General features: G+C 36.8%; 1 protein-coding gene across 6 annotated transcripts in view; it reads left to right on the top strand.

The window, feature by feature from the left end:
- Nucleotides 1-16,296, top strand: part of KLHL5 (kelch like family member 5) — a 94,110-nt gene that overhangs the window by 59,777 nt on the left and 18,037 nt on the right. For all 6 annotated transcript variants that reach the window (XM_077758937.1, XM_077758934.1, XM_077758935.1 and 3 more), the window contains 3 exons: nt 3,477-3,663; nt 10,020-10,244; nt 15,601-15,763. In XM_077758937.1, coding sequence (XP_077615063.1) covers nt 3,477-3,663; nt 10,020-10,244; nt 15,601-15,763 — 575 coding nt within the window. The remainder of the gene's footprint in view (nt 1-3,476; nt 3,664-10,019; nt 10,245-15,600; nt 15,764-16,296) is intronic.

Below are 16,296 nucleotides of genomic sequence, written 5' to 3'. Positions count from 1 at the left end.
TGATAGCCAAAAACTAGAAATAATCTGTGTCCATCCACTGTGAACAGATAGACAAAATGTGGTATATCCATCAATGGAATATTATTCAGCAATAAAAAGAAATGAAGTACCAAGGAACCCTTGTGCACTGTTGGTAGAAATGTAAATTGGCATAGCCACTGTGGACAAACAGTATGGAGGTTCTTCAAAAAATTAAAAATAGAACTACCCTATGACCCAGCAATTCCACTGGGTATTTACCCAAAGAAAACAAAGACACTAATTCAAATAGATCTATATACCCCTGTGTTTATTGCAGCTTTACTTAACAAAAGCTAAGATACGGAAGCCACCCATGTGCCCATCAATAGATGAATGGAAAAAGAAAACACACACACACAAAGGCATGTGCACTGGAATACTACTTGGCCATAAAAAAGGAGATCTTGCCATTTGTGACAACATGCATAGACCTAGAAGGTATTATGCTAAGTAAAAGAAGTCAGAGAAAGACAAATACCATATGATTTAACTTCTATGTGGAATCCAAAAACAAAACAAACAAAAATCCCAGGGTGCTTAGGTGGCTCAGTAGGCCAAGCATCCAATGTCAGCTCAGGTCATGATCTCACAGTTCATGGGTTCAAGCCCCACATCAGTCTCACTGCTGTCAGCACAGAGCCCACTTCGGATCCTCTGTCCCCCTCTGTTCCTGACCCTCCCCCCATCCCTCTCTCTCTCAAAAATAATAAACATTAAAAAATATATTTAAAAAATATTTTTAAAAAAGAAACACTTATAAATACAGAGAACAAAGTGGTGGTTGCCAGAGCAGCGAGAGTAGGGAAATGGGTAAAATGGGTGAAGGGAAGTGGAAGATACAGGCTTCCTGATATGGAATAGATAAGTCATGGTTATAAAAGATACAGCATAGGAAATATAGTCAATGATATTGTAGTAGTGTTGTACAGTGATAGATGGTGAGCATACACTTGTGCTGAACATAGCATAATGTATAGAGTTATTGAATCACTATGTTGTACACCTGAAACTAATGTAACATTGTGTGTCAACTACAATTTAAAAATTTTGTATAAAAGAAAAGAAGTACTGATACATGCTATTCATGGGTGAACCTTAAAACACACTAAATGTAAAAAAAAGCAAGACACCAGAGACCTCATATTATAAGACTTTATATGAAACATAAGAAAAAAAAAAACCCTGCAAATCTGTAGAGACGGATTGGCACATGAGACAGGAGATAGGAATAGAGATTAAACAGCAAACAGGCATGCAGGGTCTAAGTAGGGTGATGAAAATGCTCCAGAATGGCTTATGGCAATGGCTGCACAGCATTTTTACCAGGAAATTTACTAAAAACCATTGAATTGTATACTTGAAATGGTGAATTATATGGTATGTAAAATATAACTTATATTATCAAATGCATTCCTGCAGTGTGTCAAAAGAATGATACACTATTATCAGGAAAGTCTTGTTCCAGAAATACAAGAATGATTGAGTTTGAGGAAATCTGTCAAAATAATTATTATATCAATAACTTAAAGGAGAAAAAGCCATATGATCATGTCAATAGATGTATAAAGGGCATTCAGAAAGAATGTAGGAACCATTCATATTTTTAAAACAATGACGTAAAATAGGGAGAGATGAAAACAGCCTAAATATAATAAAATTACTAGATGCTGTAGTGACTTTCATCCTTAATGGTCATACACTAAAACTGTATCAGTTCAAGCCAGAAACAGGGGTACACTATTTCACCCTAATTATTTAACATTGCTTTGAATGTTTTAGCAATTGTAATATTAATATTATATTAATGTAATAACTTATTTATTAAATACAAAATACAAGTGAAGTAATTGGCATACATATTAGAAATGTCAACTGTCCCTGTTTAGTGGTGATTATGATAATGATTATTATGCCAATAACTAGAGTGGTCTAAGGGAATTTTGTAAAATAGGAGGTTATAATATAAGTATACAATAACCAGAATGTTTCTCTCTCCTCTAGCAAAATATATGCAAAATGGAAATTTAAAAATCCATTCCCAATAGCAATAAAAATCAAATATGTAATATGTATATTAAAAATGTATACTTAATAAAAGAAAGGCATAAGACCTGTATGGAGAAAGGTATACAACAAATGGAAAGGCTTTCTGAACGAAAGAGTTAATGTCATAAAAATGTAAATTCTTCCAAAATTAATAAATAATTTAATGCAATTCATAATAGAATTTCAACAGGATCAAGATGGTGAAGGAGAATTAGATAAATATATCTTAGGTTTATATGAAGAGTAAAGACTCAAAAACAATCCAGAAAACTATGAAAATGAACAATGAAGGTATATTTAAATAAAAAATCAGAATGTGTCAAAAGACAATCAATGGAAAAGAATGAAGAATCAGAAAACCAGTCTCATATATCCTGAGATATGTTTTTGAGAATGTAATGTATAACAGAGGTTCAATTCACTTGGAAATAGAGGGGATTGTTTAATAAATGGTGCTAGTATAGAACTGGCCAATCACCTGGAAGGAAACTAAAATATTCCTCAATTCATACTCTATTTAAAAGTTAATTAATTTCACATGGACAGATAGCCCAAGTGCAAGACATACAGTAATATAGGGGTAGGGAGGTGGATGGAGAAACCAACACAAAAAGAAAAACACATTGTTTAAAAGGCAGGATGAAACCATATCTGTGCATTTGCATAAAATTATGTAAGTTTTAAAAAAAGGGAGAGAGGCAAACCATGAGAGACTCTTGAATGCAGACAAAAACTGAGGACTGATGGATGTGGGGGGGAGGGGGGATGGGCATGGAGGAGGGCACTCGTGGGGATGAGCACTGGGTGTTATGTGGAAACTAATTTGACAATAAACTATTTGTAAAAAAAATAATAATAAAAAAATAAAAAATAAAAAAATAAATAATGGGATTTAGTGAAACACAAGGGATTTAAATTCTTTAAGGAGAATCACCATTTAGAGTTCTCTTTCACCTAAGAAACTGATAAGTTGTTTTTGCTGTTGTTCTTTGAGCACTGTTTAGACAGGTCAGGTAAACACAGTCATTAGTCAACTTCTATTTATAATTATTATTCTTCAAGTAAAATTATTTCTAATTGAAAAAGTAAAGTGATTTATTTTAGAAAATCTAAACAATATAGAAAAGCAGTAAAAATGATTATTTTAGAAGCGGCAGTTTCCCCAGTACCCAGAAATAAGCACCATTAAGGTTTTAGGGCATACCACTTATCCTACTCAATTTCTGTTTTTCAGTGAAATTTAAAATGTAAATCTTATAGACATCACAGATTTTAGGTAAAAATAGATGTCCACACTTGGAGTTTTTCCTCAATGAGATCATTCCCATTTGTGAACTAACTATAGAGCTTATTCTTTTAATTACTATTTTCTTGGTCATTTAGTGTACATACTCACTATTCTTTTCTAGTTCCTGGCAGATATGGAAAATAATGCACTTTTCCGGGATGATATAGAATGTCAGAAACTTATTATGGAAGCGATGAAGTACCATTTATTACCAGAGAGACGACCCATGTTACAGAGCCCTCGGACAAAACCTAGAAAGTCCACGGTCGGAACACTATTTGCAGTTGGAGGAATGGACTCAACAAAAGGTATTAAATCATTTTCTATTTGGGACAAAAGGGGAAAAAAGAACTTTAATTAGTCATACAGATGACCAAATAGCTTTTTTAGAGAAATGGCTGTTTCCAGGACTGGAAGAAGATAAGATAAACCCAGCACATCTTGTAGTGCCAGAAAGTAAGGAAGTGGTCAGTAACGGAGGTCAGGGACGGAAGAGGCCATTTGTAGGGCTGCCACTGTCCAAATCTGGGATGATTTCAATGTCAAAATAGATAATGAGGATAAAAGATTATCGTTTAGTAAATCAGTAAGTATGTTCACTCTGATACAAATTAAGACGGGAGAAGGGAAAGATTTTCTTATTCGAATGCCAGCTAATAAATATAGAAGGAAAGATGGGTCTAGAAAAAGTACCATTTGGCAAATATCTTGATAACTAATTCAGTCAAGAATCATCCACAGATGATATCCAGTTTGACAACAGGATAATTAGCCTCCAAGTATCTTCCAGTCACTTGCTTAGTAGCTACAAAGGGTGAAATAGTATCTTGACAATGGAGAAACCTGGCAGACAGCACCTTAACCAAATGATCGATGTCTTCTTGCCAGAAACGAGGATAATCAGTAGCGTGTACCTCTTATGGGAGACAATAAGAAGAATTCAGCTGTGTATCTGCAGTTTTTCTTGCCAAAAGTGTATAATCCAAATGTCATCATGAGGAAAAAAACAAACAAAACCAAGTTGAGAGACATTCTACAAAATACCTTGTCTGTCTGTAGCTTTCCAAAATGCTAATGTCATGAAATACAGAGAAGATTCGGGAATTATTCCACATTTCAGGAGGCTGAAGAGATATGACAACTATTATAATGCATCATCTTGAATTTGTTTTGCTATAAAGGACATAATTGGAACAAATAATGAGATCCAAATAATGGCTGTAGATTAGATGACAGCATTGTATAAATGTTAATTTCCAGATTTTGATCATTGTATTATGGTTTTGTAACAGGGTTTCTTGTTTCGAGGAAGATACACTGAAGTATTTAGGGTACAAGGGCGTCATTTCTACAACCTAAACAGTTCAGGAAGAAAAAAATTGTACATACCTGTATATAGCTAAAGCAAATGTAAAATATCAGCATTTGGGAAATCTGTACCAAAGGTATCTGGGAATTCTTTGGATTATTCTTGCAACAGTTTTTACTAATAGTAACAATGATCGTAACAAATACCGCATATAGTGCCTACTCAGTGCCAGGTATTGTGCTAAAAGCTTTCTGTGTACTATCTCTCAGTGTGCATTGATCTCCCTCTGAATTCCTAGTACTAATAGCCTGGAATCCCCTGACAACACCTCTCTGACTTCAGACTGCCTCTCTGAGCCCAGCTCATTCATTCAACTTCTCCCCTCACTCTTTGTGTTCTACCCCCACTGGCCTCCCTGTTCACATAACAAGCCCAAACATTATCCCACTTTGAGGATATTACATTAGCATTTTCTTCTCCCTGGAATGCTTTGTGCCCTGATGTTGGAATGCCTCGCAGAAATTATTCACTTTGATTTCCAAACATCAGTTTACCAAAGAAGACTTCCATGGTAGTCATCACCTGTTCATTACTTTCTAATATTTGGCCTACCTCTTTCTATCTTGTTCCTCTGCTTATGTTTCTTCATAGCACCTGATCCATTGATTTATCATCTACTCTTACCCATAAGTAAGCTCTACTTGTTTATTTTTTCAAGAATGTATTGCACAGAGCCTATTTCAGTGCCTTGCACATAGATAACATCAATAAATATTTGCCAAATGAATGAAGGTTGTCCTTTGCCATCTCTTGACTTATTTGTATGACTTTAGCCCTTGACGCATTATTCACATCCAAAGACTTCTTTTCCACTTGATATCTTTAAAGAATATAAAAATATGAGCTCTAATTGAAAATCTTTTATTGTGATTTAACTTTTAACCTCATGGTAACAAAGATATAGCTGTAGATATTATCCCACAGAACATAATAGAGTGCTATGTATTTATAGCTGAGATTCTAAATATAGGCTTGATCGCTGAATGCTACAGAAATACACAAAGTTAGATAAGCGATGAGTGTTATAGTACACATATTTGAAATTTTTGGAGCGCTCTACAGTCCAGGTAATCAATCTGCAAATACTTATTAAGTGTTTACTATATGCTTGGAACTGGTGCTCAGCTTTGTAATCATTACTAGCACTTCTTTCCTCTCCATCTGTCCCTCTCTTTTTCAAGGCTTTAACTGTTATTTCTGTATTGCTCATACCATTTTGTTGCTTTTATGCTCATATTTTCAACTTGTATAAAACATCTGTTTGTTGTGCAGCTTTCATCTCAAATTTTGTATATTCAAGTCTTCTCTGACCCATGTCTCCCAGAGTTGAGGACTCAGAACTGTAATTCATTGTTTTTCAGTGCATACCAACTCTGGCTCATTTAAGCAAATAAGGAAGGCTGTTGAGAAATTAGCAGGAACTATATCCACTGCACCTTCTTTATAATGCCTGCCTTAGATTTTTAAATCCTGGTTTAAGCATCCATTTTTACCAGTTTTGGGGCAATCCTGGGCCCTAAGCCTCCAAGGCTTAGGATCAATATCTGTCTTTTCAGCTTCATGGTAGAGGGGTTCTTGTCTCTCATCAAAGCTCTTTCATACAGTGGAAAATTCCCCTTGCATGAGAAGGAACTCAGATACTAAGTACCCAAAGTGAATAATACATCTCTCTCTTTCTTTCTTTTCATCCCTCCCTCCCTTCCCTCTAAATCTTACCTTCTGACAATCACCAAATATTCTTTCAAAGGGGTCTTGTTCTTCTAAATTTCCATTGCTACTTTCCAGTTCCAGGTAGCCCCCTATCAGCCTACATCTTTTGATCATGTTCATTTAACATGGCAATAGTATTCATTATGTTCATTGTGTTGTTACTATGTGCCAAGCGTTATGTTAAGCACTTCACCTATCGTTTTTAATTTCATGTTCATAACAACTCTATAAGAGTTGAATGTTGCTATTGCCCTTGGATACCTGGACTTAGAAAAGTTAACTACCTTTCCCAGGTGTACACAGCTAATTAGGGATGGAATCAGGATTCAGATCAGGCATTGACACGGGAAACTATACCTTCTGTTTCATTAATTCTTCTGTTAATATCCCCTTACTCTGCTCAAAAATTAGAATAGTCTTCTTACCACATAAGATATAAATTCCTCTTTTTAGGTTTGAAGACTTTCTGTAATCTAGCCATTACTACTTGACCAACTTCATTTCTGAGTCTTTCCTAGACATCAGTTACTCTTACCTTCTATCCTATTCAAGCTATCTTCCCTGGCCGTAACTTATATCGTATCCATGTCTATATAGTAGTGAGCAATTTGCATTAATTGGATGGCAGTCTGATCATTGGGTTCCTGGTCTCTTCATGTATCTTATGGTAGAGCCTAACAAATAAACTGATAATGTTTCTAAATAACCACTAAGAAAATGTTAGCATGTATTTCTGTTTACCTTTTTAAAGGCTAATCTTTTAGTATAAATCAAGGAAGTTCTAAGCTTTTACACAGAATTTTGTAATAGGAATTTGTTATTAGCGGATATTTGTATTTTTTTAAGAATTATGTTTGGTGTTAGGAAAGGAAATTTGCTTATGAGTTCATAGGACTGTGATACTGCCTAGTGAACTAGAAGTAAAAGAAAGAACTTAAAATGAAAGAAATATTCCTTAAATTCATAAGTGAGGAAAGATGACTAGCATCGCCTTTTTAATGGAATGAAGACATTTTTTCAGATCAAATGCAGAGTGATGAATAAAGTATACCATTATATAAAATAATCTGAGTGTATGAATAAAATCTTACTATAGCTAAAAATTATGAAGAAAGATTATTCAAGCTCAAAAAATATTTTCAAATAGCTACTACATACAAGAAACTCTATTGCTGTGAAGAATACAGAGATGGTAGGGCACCTGGCTGGCTTGGTCAGTAGCACGTGGCTCTTGATCTCAGGGTTGTGAGTTTGAGCCCCGTGTTGGGTGTAGAGGTTACTTAAAAATAAAATCTTTAAAAAAATAAAAAGAATACAGAGATGGAAAAAGACTTGGAATCTATTCCAAATTACTTAAGAATTTCATAAGTTAAATTAATAAACTAAAACCTATAATGTATGAGAAAATAGATATATACAGTATTCTAAATATATTATTTATATATATAAATATAATACATATATATAATATATATAACAAAACTTTCTAAATTTTAGAAGATTATTATTAGTACTCATGCCCTGATGAACTATTTATAACAAATACTTCAGAATAAATGTTTGTTATGATTTTAATTCTATAAAGATAGCTCTGACTGCATATTGTATTAGACACTTAGAATTGAAATAGATTCTAATTGATCTCTTCATAACTGGAAGTTGGATGTTTTTTTAGAAGTGTAGGGCCTTTAACTTTTCTTCTCATTTCATAAAGAAAACAAGTTCCTGGAATCTTCCAATTCTTAAAAAAATAAATAAATAATGTGGACAGGACCAGGCAGTTATCACCAGACTTCTTACATCAGTAGTTTCCAGAGTCCATGATCTTCACTTAGGCTTTTGTCCAGGTTGCAGAATGTGTATCCTTTCCCTCCTCTTAGGAAAACCAGCTCCACATCTGTGATCTGATGCTGCCCTTTCCTGCTTCCTTAATAACCTCATTGTAAAGTAGGATCCCTTCTCTCCTATATTTTCAGCTGCTTTCCTCACAACTAGATCCTTCCCATTAACATTTAAGCAAACTCAAGTTTTTCCAGCTTTAAAGACAAAACAAAACCTCTCTCAACTGACCTAGTAATTTCTACCTTTCTCCTCCCTTTTATAGCTAAACTGTGCTGTTTTCTCATTTGTCTAAGTCTCTGCGCCTATTTCTCTGTGTTAGGAAAGTCAACTCTGTCTCCTGTTGAGCCTTATAAAGAAGAGGTCTTATAGTACCCTGCAGTATAGTATCCCCTGCTCCCCAGGGCCTGGTACTTCCAAGAGTATCTCCAGTGTGTGCTGCATGTGCTCTCCTGTTGTGTCCTGGCCACTTTATCCTTCATACCAATTGTCTACAGAGACTCTCTTTGATTGTTATGGGCAGTGTTTGGTCCCTGGCTTGTAAGTAGTGCATTTTAATTAGATGTGCTCTCGTTTGTTTGTGAAAAAAGACCTGTCACCACCGCCACTGAGCTGAGGCCTTGCAAAACTCCTTAGTCAGCAGATACAGTGTTGGCAGGAGTTTGGGTCAGTCTTCTGGAGAAGGGTGGGGCCCCTGTGCTGGGACAAAGGCAAGTATGAATGGAAAGGACAGTTCCACTGGAGTTTGGGGGGGCCGGGCTTGGTGTAAGCTAGGTAGATGGTGAGTGTTGGCACTGTGCTGGTTCCTGCAGGTGGCCCTGTGCTTATGCTGAGGGGTGGGGAGAGAGAAATGGCACCTGTCAGTTTTTTTGTTACTAGACGGGTCTCTCCATGAATGCTGCCTCCCTGGGACATACTCCAATATAAGCAACTAACCTCTCCACTGTGTGTCTCCAGGTGCTCTTCAGATCACTGTTTCTATGCTGTATGTAAGATATGCTTTTCTCCAAGAGCAGCCCCCAATGTCCTTTAAGCTCTCCAAGAGTCAAGCACACTGACTTTTAAAACCCCAGGTTCTAAGCCTTGCTGGTTGCAAGAACTTATAAAATTCAGGCCCTCTCATTTTCTGAGCCAATTGCTAAGGGGATTCATTTTTCCCGTGCAGCCCCCTGTATGCTAGTTTGTCTCTCACTCTTCTCAAAGACCATGGCTCCCTCCTCACTGCATTGGCCATAATCCATTTCTCTCCCAAGCCATGTCTCCATACTTCCTTCCATCTTTGATGTGGCCTCTTTCCTATCCTTAGATGCGGAGTTTGTTCTGCCAGTCTTCATACTGATTTCTGGGGTATTTAGTATCTGGTAGTTATTTAGTTGTATTCATGAGATGAGGCAAGCCTAGGGTTGTCTTATTCTGCCACCATCTTCCTTCAAAACTACCTGCTACAATTTTTTTTTTATTTTGGCTTCCATGACACTAAACTGCCCTGATTTTCCTCCCACTCCTAGCTGTCACAAATAATCCTTTCTCACCTGACCTTTTAATATAGAGCTTTGTGTATGTCCTGGAGAATAGTAGATGAGGTCAGAGACATAAGCAGGGACCTGACCATTCAGGAGCTCAATGAAATATAATAAAAGTATTATTGTCAATGCTAATAAAATTATACTTTTATACATATAAATTCACAAAATAATCAAATGTGGTGATTTTTTTTTTATGTAACATCTATATATTACTGTGAAGGAGCAACGAGCATTGAAAAGTATGATCTTCGTACAAATATGTGGACTCCTGTAGCAAATATGAATGGGAGGAGACTACAGTTTGGTGTTGCAGTGTTAGATGACAAACTGTATGTGGTCGGAGGAAGAGATGGACTGAAGACTTTGAACACTGTAGAATGCTACAACCCGAAAACAAAAACCTGGAGTGTGATGCCTCCCATGTCAACCCACAGGCACGGCCTTGGTGAGTATAACCATGCATGTTCATTTATGATACCAAACATTAGGCCTCCACAGCATTTTTACATTCTGTGCCAGGCAGAGGAAGACCAATGTGGCAGCTGCTGAGTCAGCAGCAACCAGTCAGCAAGCATTCCTTCACATGCTCTTTAACTGAGAAGTAGAATCAGGAAAAACAAGCATATACAGAAATATAACAGCAACCAGCACAAGTAAAACCATGGATATTTAAGGATTTTAGGGTAACGTGATGGGCTGGTAAGTCATCTTTTAAGTATGTGTTCTGTATTGGCAATCAGTGTTAATCTAACCTGACTGAAATGCTTATTTAAAAATCTTTAGTATTACTGTTTTTCTTCCATATCTCCTGGTTTTTAAGCAGAAATGAGTAACAACCCAGGGAAATCTTGAGCTGGCACAGAGAATATACTGATAGAGACACTTCATTCTTTCATTCAATAATTCACTGACATTGACTAGCACGTTCTTTGTGCTGTAGGAATACAAAGATGAAGACACTGTCCTTACCCTGAAGGAACTGATGGCTCACTCTGAGATGATAGAAGATAATTTAGGGTCTTATATCAGATCATCTATCTTTTCAGATAGGAGAAAGAATCAGTGAAAAAAAAAAAGAATTGTTTGATGAGTGAAGCAGATGGAAATAAAATTCTAAAAATTAGAAATGTATCTGTTTCACCCAGCTTTTATGGCATAATTCCAAAAGTGAGGGATTTAAAACAACAACTGCATATTTAGCTCGTGGATCTGTAGGTCAGCTGAGCCATTTTTCTGATCTGGGCTGTTTGCCTTAGATGATTTTTGCTAGGTTCTTTCATGGATCTCTGGTGGGCTCACAGGTCAGCTAGGTGATCTAGGATAGCCTCATTCACATGTTTAGTGGTAGGTAGGTTGTTGGCTGGAGGAAAAGAGACAGCTGGGCCACATGCCTGTAGTCATTCACCAGGCTAGCCAGGCCTCTTCACATGGTGCCAGATACAGGGTTTCAAAAACAGCAAGAGAAGGCAAGCCACAGTGCACAAAGAATTTTCGGGCTTCTGCTAGCATTGTGCTTGCTCATGTTGCACTGGCCAAAACAAGTCACGTAGACAAATCCAGATCCAAAGAGTAGAGAACAAGACTACATTTCTTATTTACGTGTGTGTGTGTATATATATATTTATATTGATATTTATTTGAGTCTTGTCAACACACAGTGTCACATTGGCTCAAGTATACAACTTAGTGATTTGACAAGTTTATACATTATGCTGTGTTCACTATAAGTATACCTGCTGTCTGTCCTGTCACTCATCCCATTTCAGTACCATTGACTATATTCCTTATGCTCTGCCTTTTATTCCCATGACTTACTCATTCAATAACTGGAGGCCTATATTTCCCTCTCCACCCATTTTGCCCAGCCCTCCGCCTCCCTCCCCTCTGGCAACTATCAGTTAATTCTCTGTATTTATAGTTCTTTTAAAAAATTTTTTTAATGTTTATTTATTTTCGAGAGAGACAGACTGCAAGTGGGGGAGGATGCAGAGAGAGGGAAACACAGAATCAGAAGCAGGCTCCAGGCTCTGACCTGTCAGCACAGAGCCCAGTGTGGGCCTTGAACTCACTAACCTCGAGATCAAGACCTGGGCCAAAGTCAGACGCTTGACCAACTGAGCCACCCAGGCACCCCTGTATTTATAATTCTGATTTTGCTTTTTATTTGTTTATTCATTTCTTAGATTTCATTTATGAGTGGAATCGCATGGTATTTGCCTTTCTGAGTCTCACTTATTTCACTTAGCATAATACCCTCTAGGTCCATCCATGTCTCAAATGGGATGATCTCATCATTTTTATGGCTGTGTGTGTGTGTGTGTGTGTGTGTGTGCACGCGCGCGTACCACACCTTATCCTTCATCTATTGATTGGAGGAGCTACAGAGTCACATTGAAAATAGGCATACATTCAGTGGTAAGACGAATTTGTGGCTATATTGTCAATTTATCACAGTTTGGAAAAGGTTTCAATTAATTGCAATAAAGAATTTGATAGGTCATCATAAAAGATGAATTAAAAGATGGATGAGTAGCAATGAAGGCATCATTCAGTTTAGCTAGCATAACTTTGTACTACATTTAATTTATGAATGCTGAGCGCCAGAGCAGAGGCTGCTCAAAAAAGCCAGTACCAATAATGTAAATTATCTAGGTATGAAGATTGGTGTGATAGTGGATACACCAAAAAATTCAAATAAGTGCTTCTACTACTTGTAATTAGGTTTCAGTGAAAGGTGATCTTGAGTTTCAAGTTTGGTAAAAAAGTAAAACCAGAGGGTTAGGGACAAGGTATTGAGAGGGGAGCTAAAAATTAGCTATATGAAATTTAATAAAGGAAACTATAAAATATTAATCTTGAGTCCGTAAAATCAACTTATTACATAGGCAGAGAATGGGAAAGTATCTTAAAAGCTGTATGAATGAGACTTATAAACTTGAGTTGACCATAAAATCCAGGGTCAATAGCGTGATTCAACTGCATACTTTCCCCCACCATGGAGAAAAGAAATTTAATTTTAACTTAAGGTAAATTTTTAGAGTACGTATAATGAGAATGCCCATCCAGCTATGTTTTGTGCAGATCAGATCGTGCAGAGAATACTGTCGTTAATTCAGGGTACCATACAAGGCTTTATTGAGGCAGGTTCAGAGGAGAATGATCATGTAGTTCAAATGCCCTTTTTAAGTTTTTTTTTCAGATCTTTTGTTCAAAACAGCCTTGTTCTTAACTAATTTATCCTACAATAAATCAATGTTATAAATTTGAACTTCTAAAAGAAATTCTTACATAGGAAACACTCCTTTTATCTCATATATGTGAGAATTACCTAAAGATTTCATTTTGAAGAAGTGGTTCTGCTGCTAAGATTTTCAAAGATACTGTTTAAGGAGTTGAATTAGATAGACCTATTATCTTTCCTTCCAGCCCTTTAATTAACTATGCACACATACATATACACATATAATTGGATATATTTTATATATATTTGGAGGCGTGTGTGTTTGTGTGTGTGTGTGTGTGTGTGTGTGTGTGTGTGTGTGTGTAGTTTGTACATACTGGTCCCTTTACCTCACCTTCTCTTCTCTCAGATGTCTTTCTGTCTGGTTTCCTAATTTCATTCATGTTTTTGTTCAAATGTCATTTTATCTAAAAGGTCTTCCCTGACCCTTTCTACCCTTTTACTCAGTTCCATTTTTCTTATTAGCACTTATCAATACCTGAAATATATTTTGCCTGTTTCCTGATTAAAATATTAGGTCCATGATGGCAGGGCCTTTATCTGTTACCTTTTATTAAGATAACAGTGCTTGGCACTTAATAAAAACTAAATAGATATTTGGTGAATAAGGAACAAAGGATTCTGGCTTCGTTCCCTGATGATGAATCACACCAATGATTGTGGTATCACCTCTGACTACAGTAAAATGTCATGAATTTGAATTAATAGGAGGAAAGGAATAAAAATGATTTTTCAAACATATCTTAAATCTGAATTAATCTGAATTATTGAAAAATCTTTTATTTAAAAAATTTTTATAATAAGGAGGATTTATTGGGGCACCTGGATGGCACAGTTGGTTAAGTGTTGGCTTTAGCCAAGGTCATGATCTCACGGTCTGTGAGTTCAAGCCCTGCATCAGGCTCTGTGCTGACAGCTTAGAGCCTGGAGCCTGCTTTGGTTCTGTGTCTCCCTTTCTCTGCCCCACTTACACTCTGTCTCCCTCTGTCTCTCAAAAATGAATAAATGTTTAAAATTTTTTTTAAATAAAGAGGATTTATTTTTTTAAGTATTTTTTAAGTTTATTTATTTATTTTGAGAGTGAGAGAACACAAACAAGTGAGGGGCAGGGAAAAGAAAGACAAAATCCCAAGGAGGCTCCTTGTCATTAGCACAGAGCCAGATGCGAGGCTTGAACTCCCCAATCATGAGATTCTGACCTGAGCCGAGATCAAGAGTCAGGTGCTTAAAAGACTGAACCACCTAGGTGCCCCTATTTTTTAATTTTTAAAAAATTTTTATTTATTTTTGAGAGAGAGAGAGTAGAGGAGGAGCAGAGAGAGAGGGAGACAGAGGATCTGAAGCAGACTCTGTTGAAGCCCAATGCTGGGCTTGAACCTATGAGCTGCAAAATCATGATCTGAGCCAAAGTCAGTTGCTTAACCTACTTAGCCACCCAGGCACCCCAAAAATTCTTTTAGATATGGCAGTGTGTGTATCTTGTATAGTTATAAATAAGTTTCCACTGTTGGACCTCAAGATACTGCCTCTAAAATTTATAAGACCAGGGGCACCTAGTGGCTCACTTGGTTGAGTGTCCAACTCTTGATTTTGGCTGAGGTCACAATCTCACAATTTGTGGGTTTGAGCCCCACGTCAGGCTTTGCACTGACAGAACAGAGCCTGCTTGGGATTCTCTGTTTGTCTCTCTCTCCCTCTGCCCCTGTCCTGCTTATGCACATTCTCTCTCTCTCTCTCTCTCTCTCTCTGTCTCTCTCTCAAAAATAAATAAACATTNNNNCTGACACACCTCCTCTCTCTCTCTCGCTCTCTCTCTCTCTCTCTCTCTCTCTCTCTGTCTCTCTCTCAAAAATAAATAAACATTAAAAAACTCTTACAAGACCAGGGCTATAGTGCTATTTCCCCCCTCCTACCACCAAGAAGAGCTGTATGGCAACCAGATATATTTATTATAAATGTTTCCTTAGTTAAATTTGCATGTTTAAGGTTCATTGTACCACCCAAAGCAGTCTATCAATTTAATAAAATCCCTTTCAAAATTCCAATGACATTTTTCAAAGAAATAGGACAAATAATTCTAAAATTTGGATGGAATTGCACCAAAAAAACCAGAATAGCCAAAACAAACTTGAGGGAGGACAAAGCAGAGCATCATGCCCCCTGATTTCAAACTATACTACAAAGTTAGAGCAATTAAGACATTATGGTATTTGGCTTAAAAACAGACACACAAATCAGTGGACCAGAAATAAACCCATGCATATGTGCTCAACTAATATACAATGAAGGAACCAAGAATATACATTGGGGAAAGGACAGTCTTCAATAAATGGTGATGGGAAAACCAGATAGTCAACGTACAAAAGAATGCAGGTGGACCATTATCTTACAGCAAGCACAAAAATAAACTCAAAATGGACCGAAGACTTGAGCATAAGACCTGGAACCATAAAACTCATAGATGAAATCATAGGTAGTGTATTTATATTTCAGTTGAAATGTGATCTTTAAGACTTAGTGGACAATCTTAAGTCATTGCTGCTTTGCTGTCTCCTTGTAGGTGTGGCTGTATTGGAAGGCCCCATGTATGCAGTAGGAGGACATGATGGCTGGAGCTATCTGAATACAGTGGAAAGATGGGACCCTCAGGCTCGTCAGTGGAATTTTGTTGCCACTATGTCCACCCCCAGAAGCACAGTAGGTGTGGCTGTACTAAGTGGAAAGTAAGGAAATATTTAAAATTCCATTTAAAACACAATAAATTTATTGACCTACATCATCTGACTTAAAAATATTCATAAATAAATCACAAAAGAGAAATACTTTCTTTGAGTGATACAGACTTTTAAAATCGTCTCGGGGTGCTTGGGTGGCTTAGTCAGTTAAGCGTCTGCCTTTAGCTCAGGTCATGATCTCACGGTTTGTGGGTTTGAGCCCCGCTCGGGCTCTGTGCTGACAGCTCAGAGGCTGGAGCCTGCTTTGGAGTCTGTGCCTCCCTCTCTCTCTGTGCCTCCCGACTCGTGCTCTGTCTTGTGCCTCCCTCTTTCTCTGTGCCTCCCCCACTCATGCTCTGTCTTTCTCTCTCTCAAATATAAACATGAATTTTTTTAAATAATAGTTTTTTTAAATAGTCTCTTTTTATCACAGTTCTAAATATAAAAATAACTCCGCAATTTGAGGCTTCCATTCTAATGTGCAGATATTATAAATTTCAAGTTATTTTACATGAAGAAATTTTATATAAATATTCAATATA

Source organism: Crocuta crocuta, unplaced genomic scaffold, assembly GCF_008692635.1.
Source record: "Crocuta crocuta isolate KB4526 unplaced genomic scaffold, BGI_CrCroc_1.0 scaffold223, whole genome shotgun sequence".
Classification (NCBI taxonomy): Eukaryota; Metazoa; Chordata; class Mammalia; order Carnivora; family Hyaenidae; genus Crocuta; species Crocuta crocuta.
The sequence above is the reverse complement of the archived record's forward strand: the minus strand, read 5'-3'. Positions and strand labels throughout refer to the sequence as shown.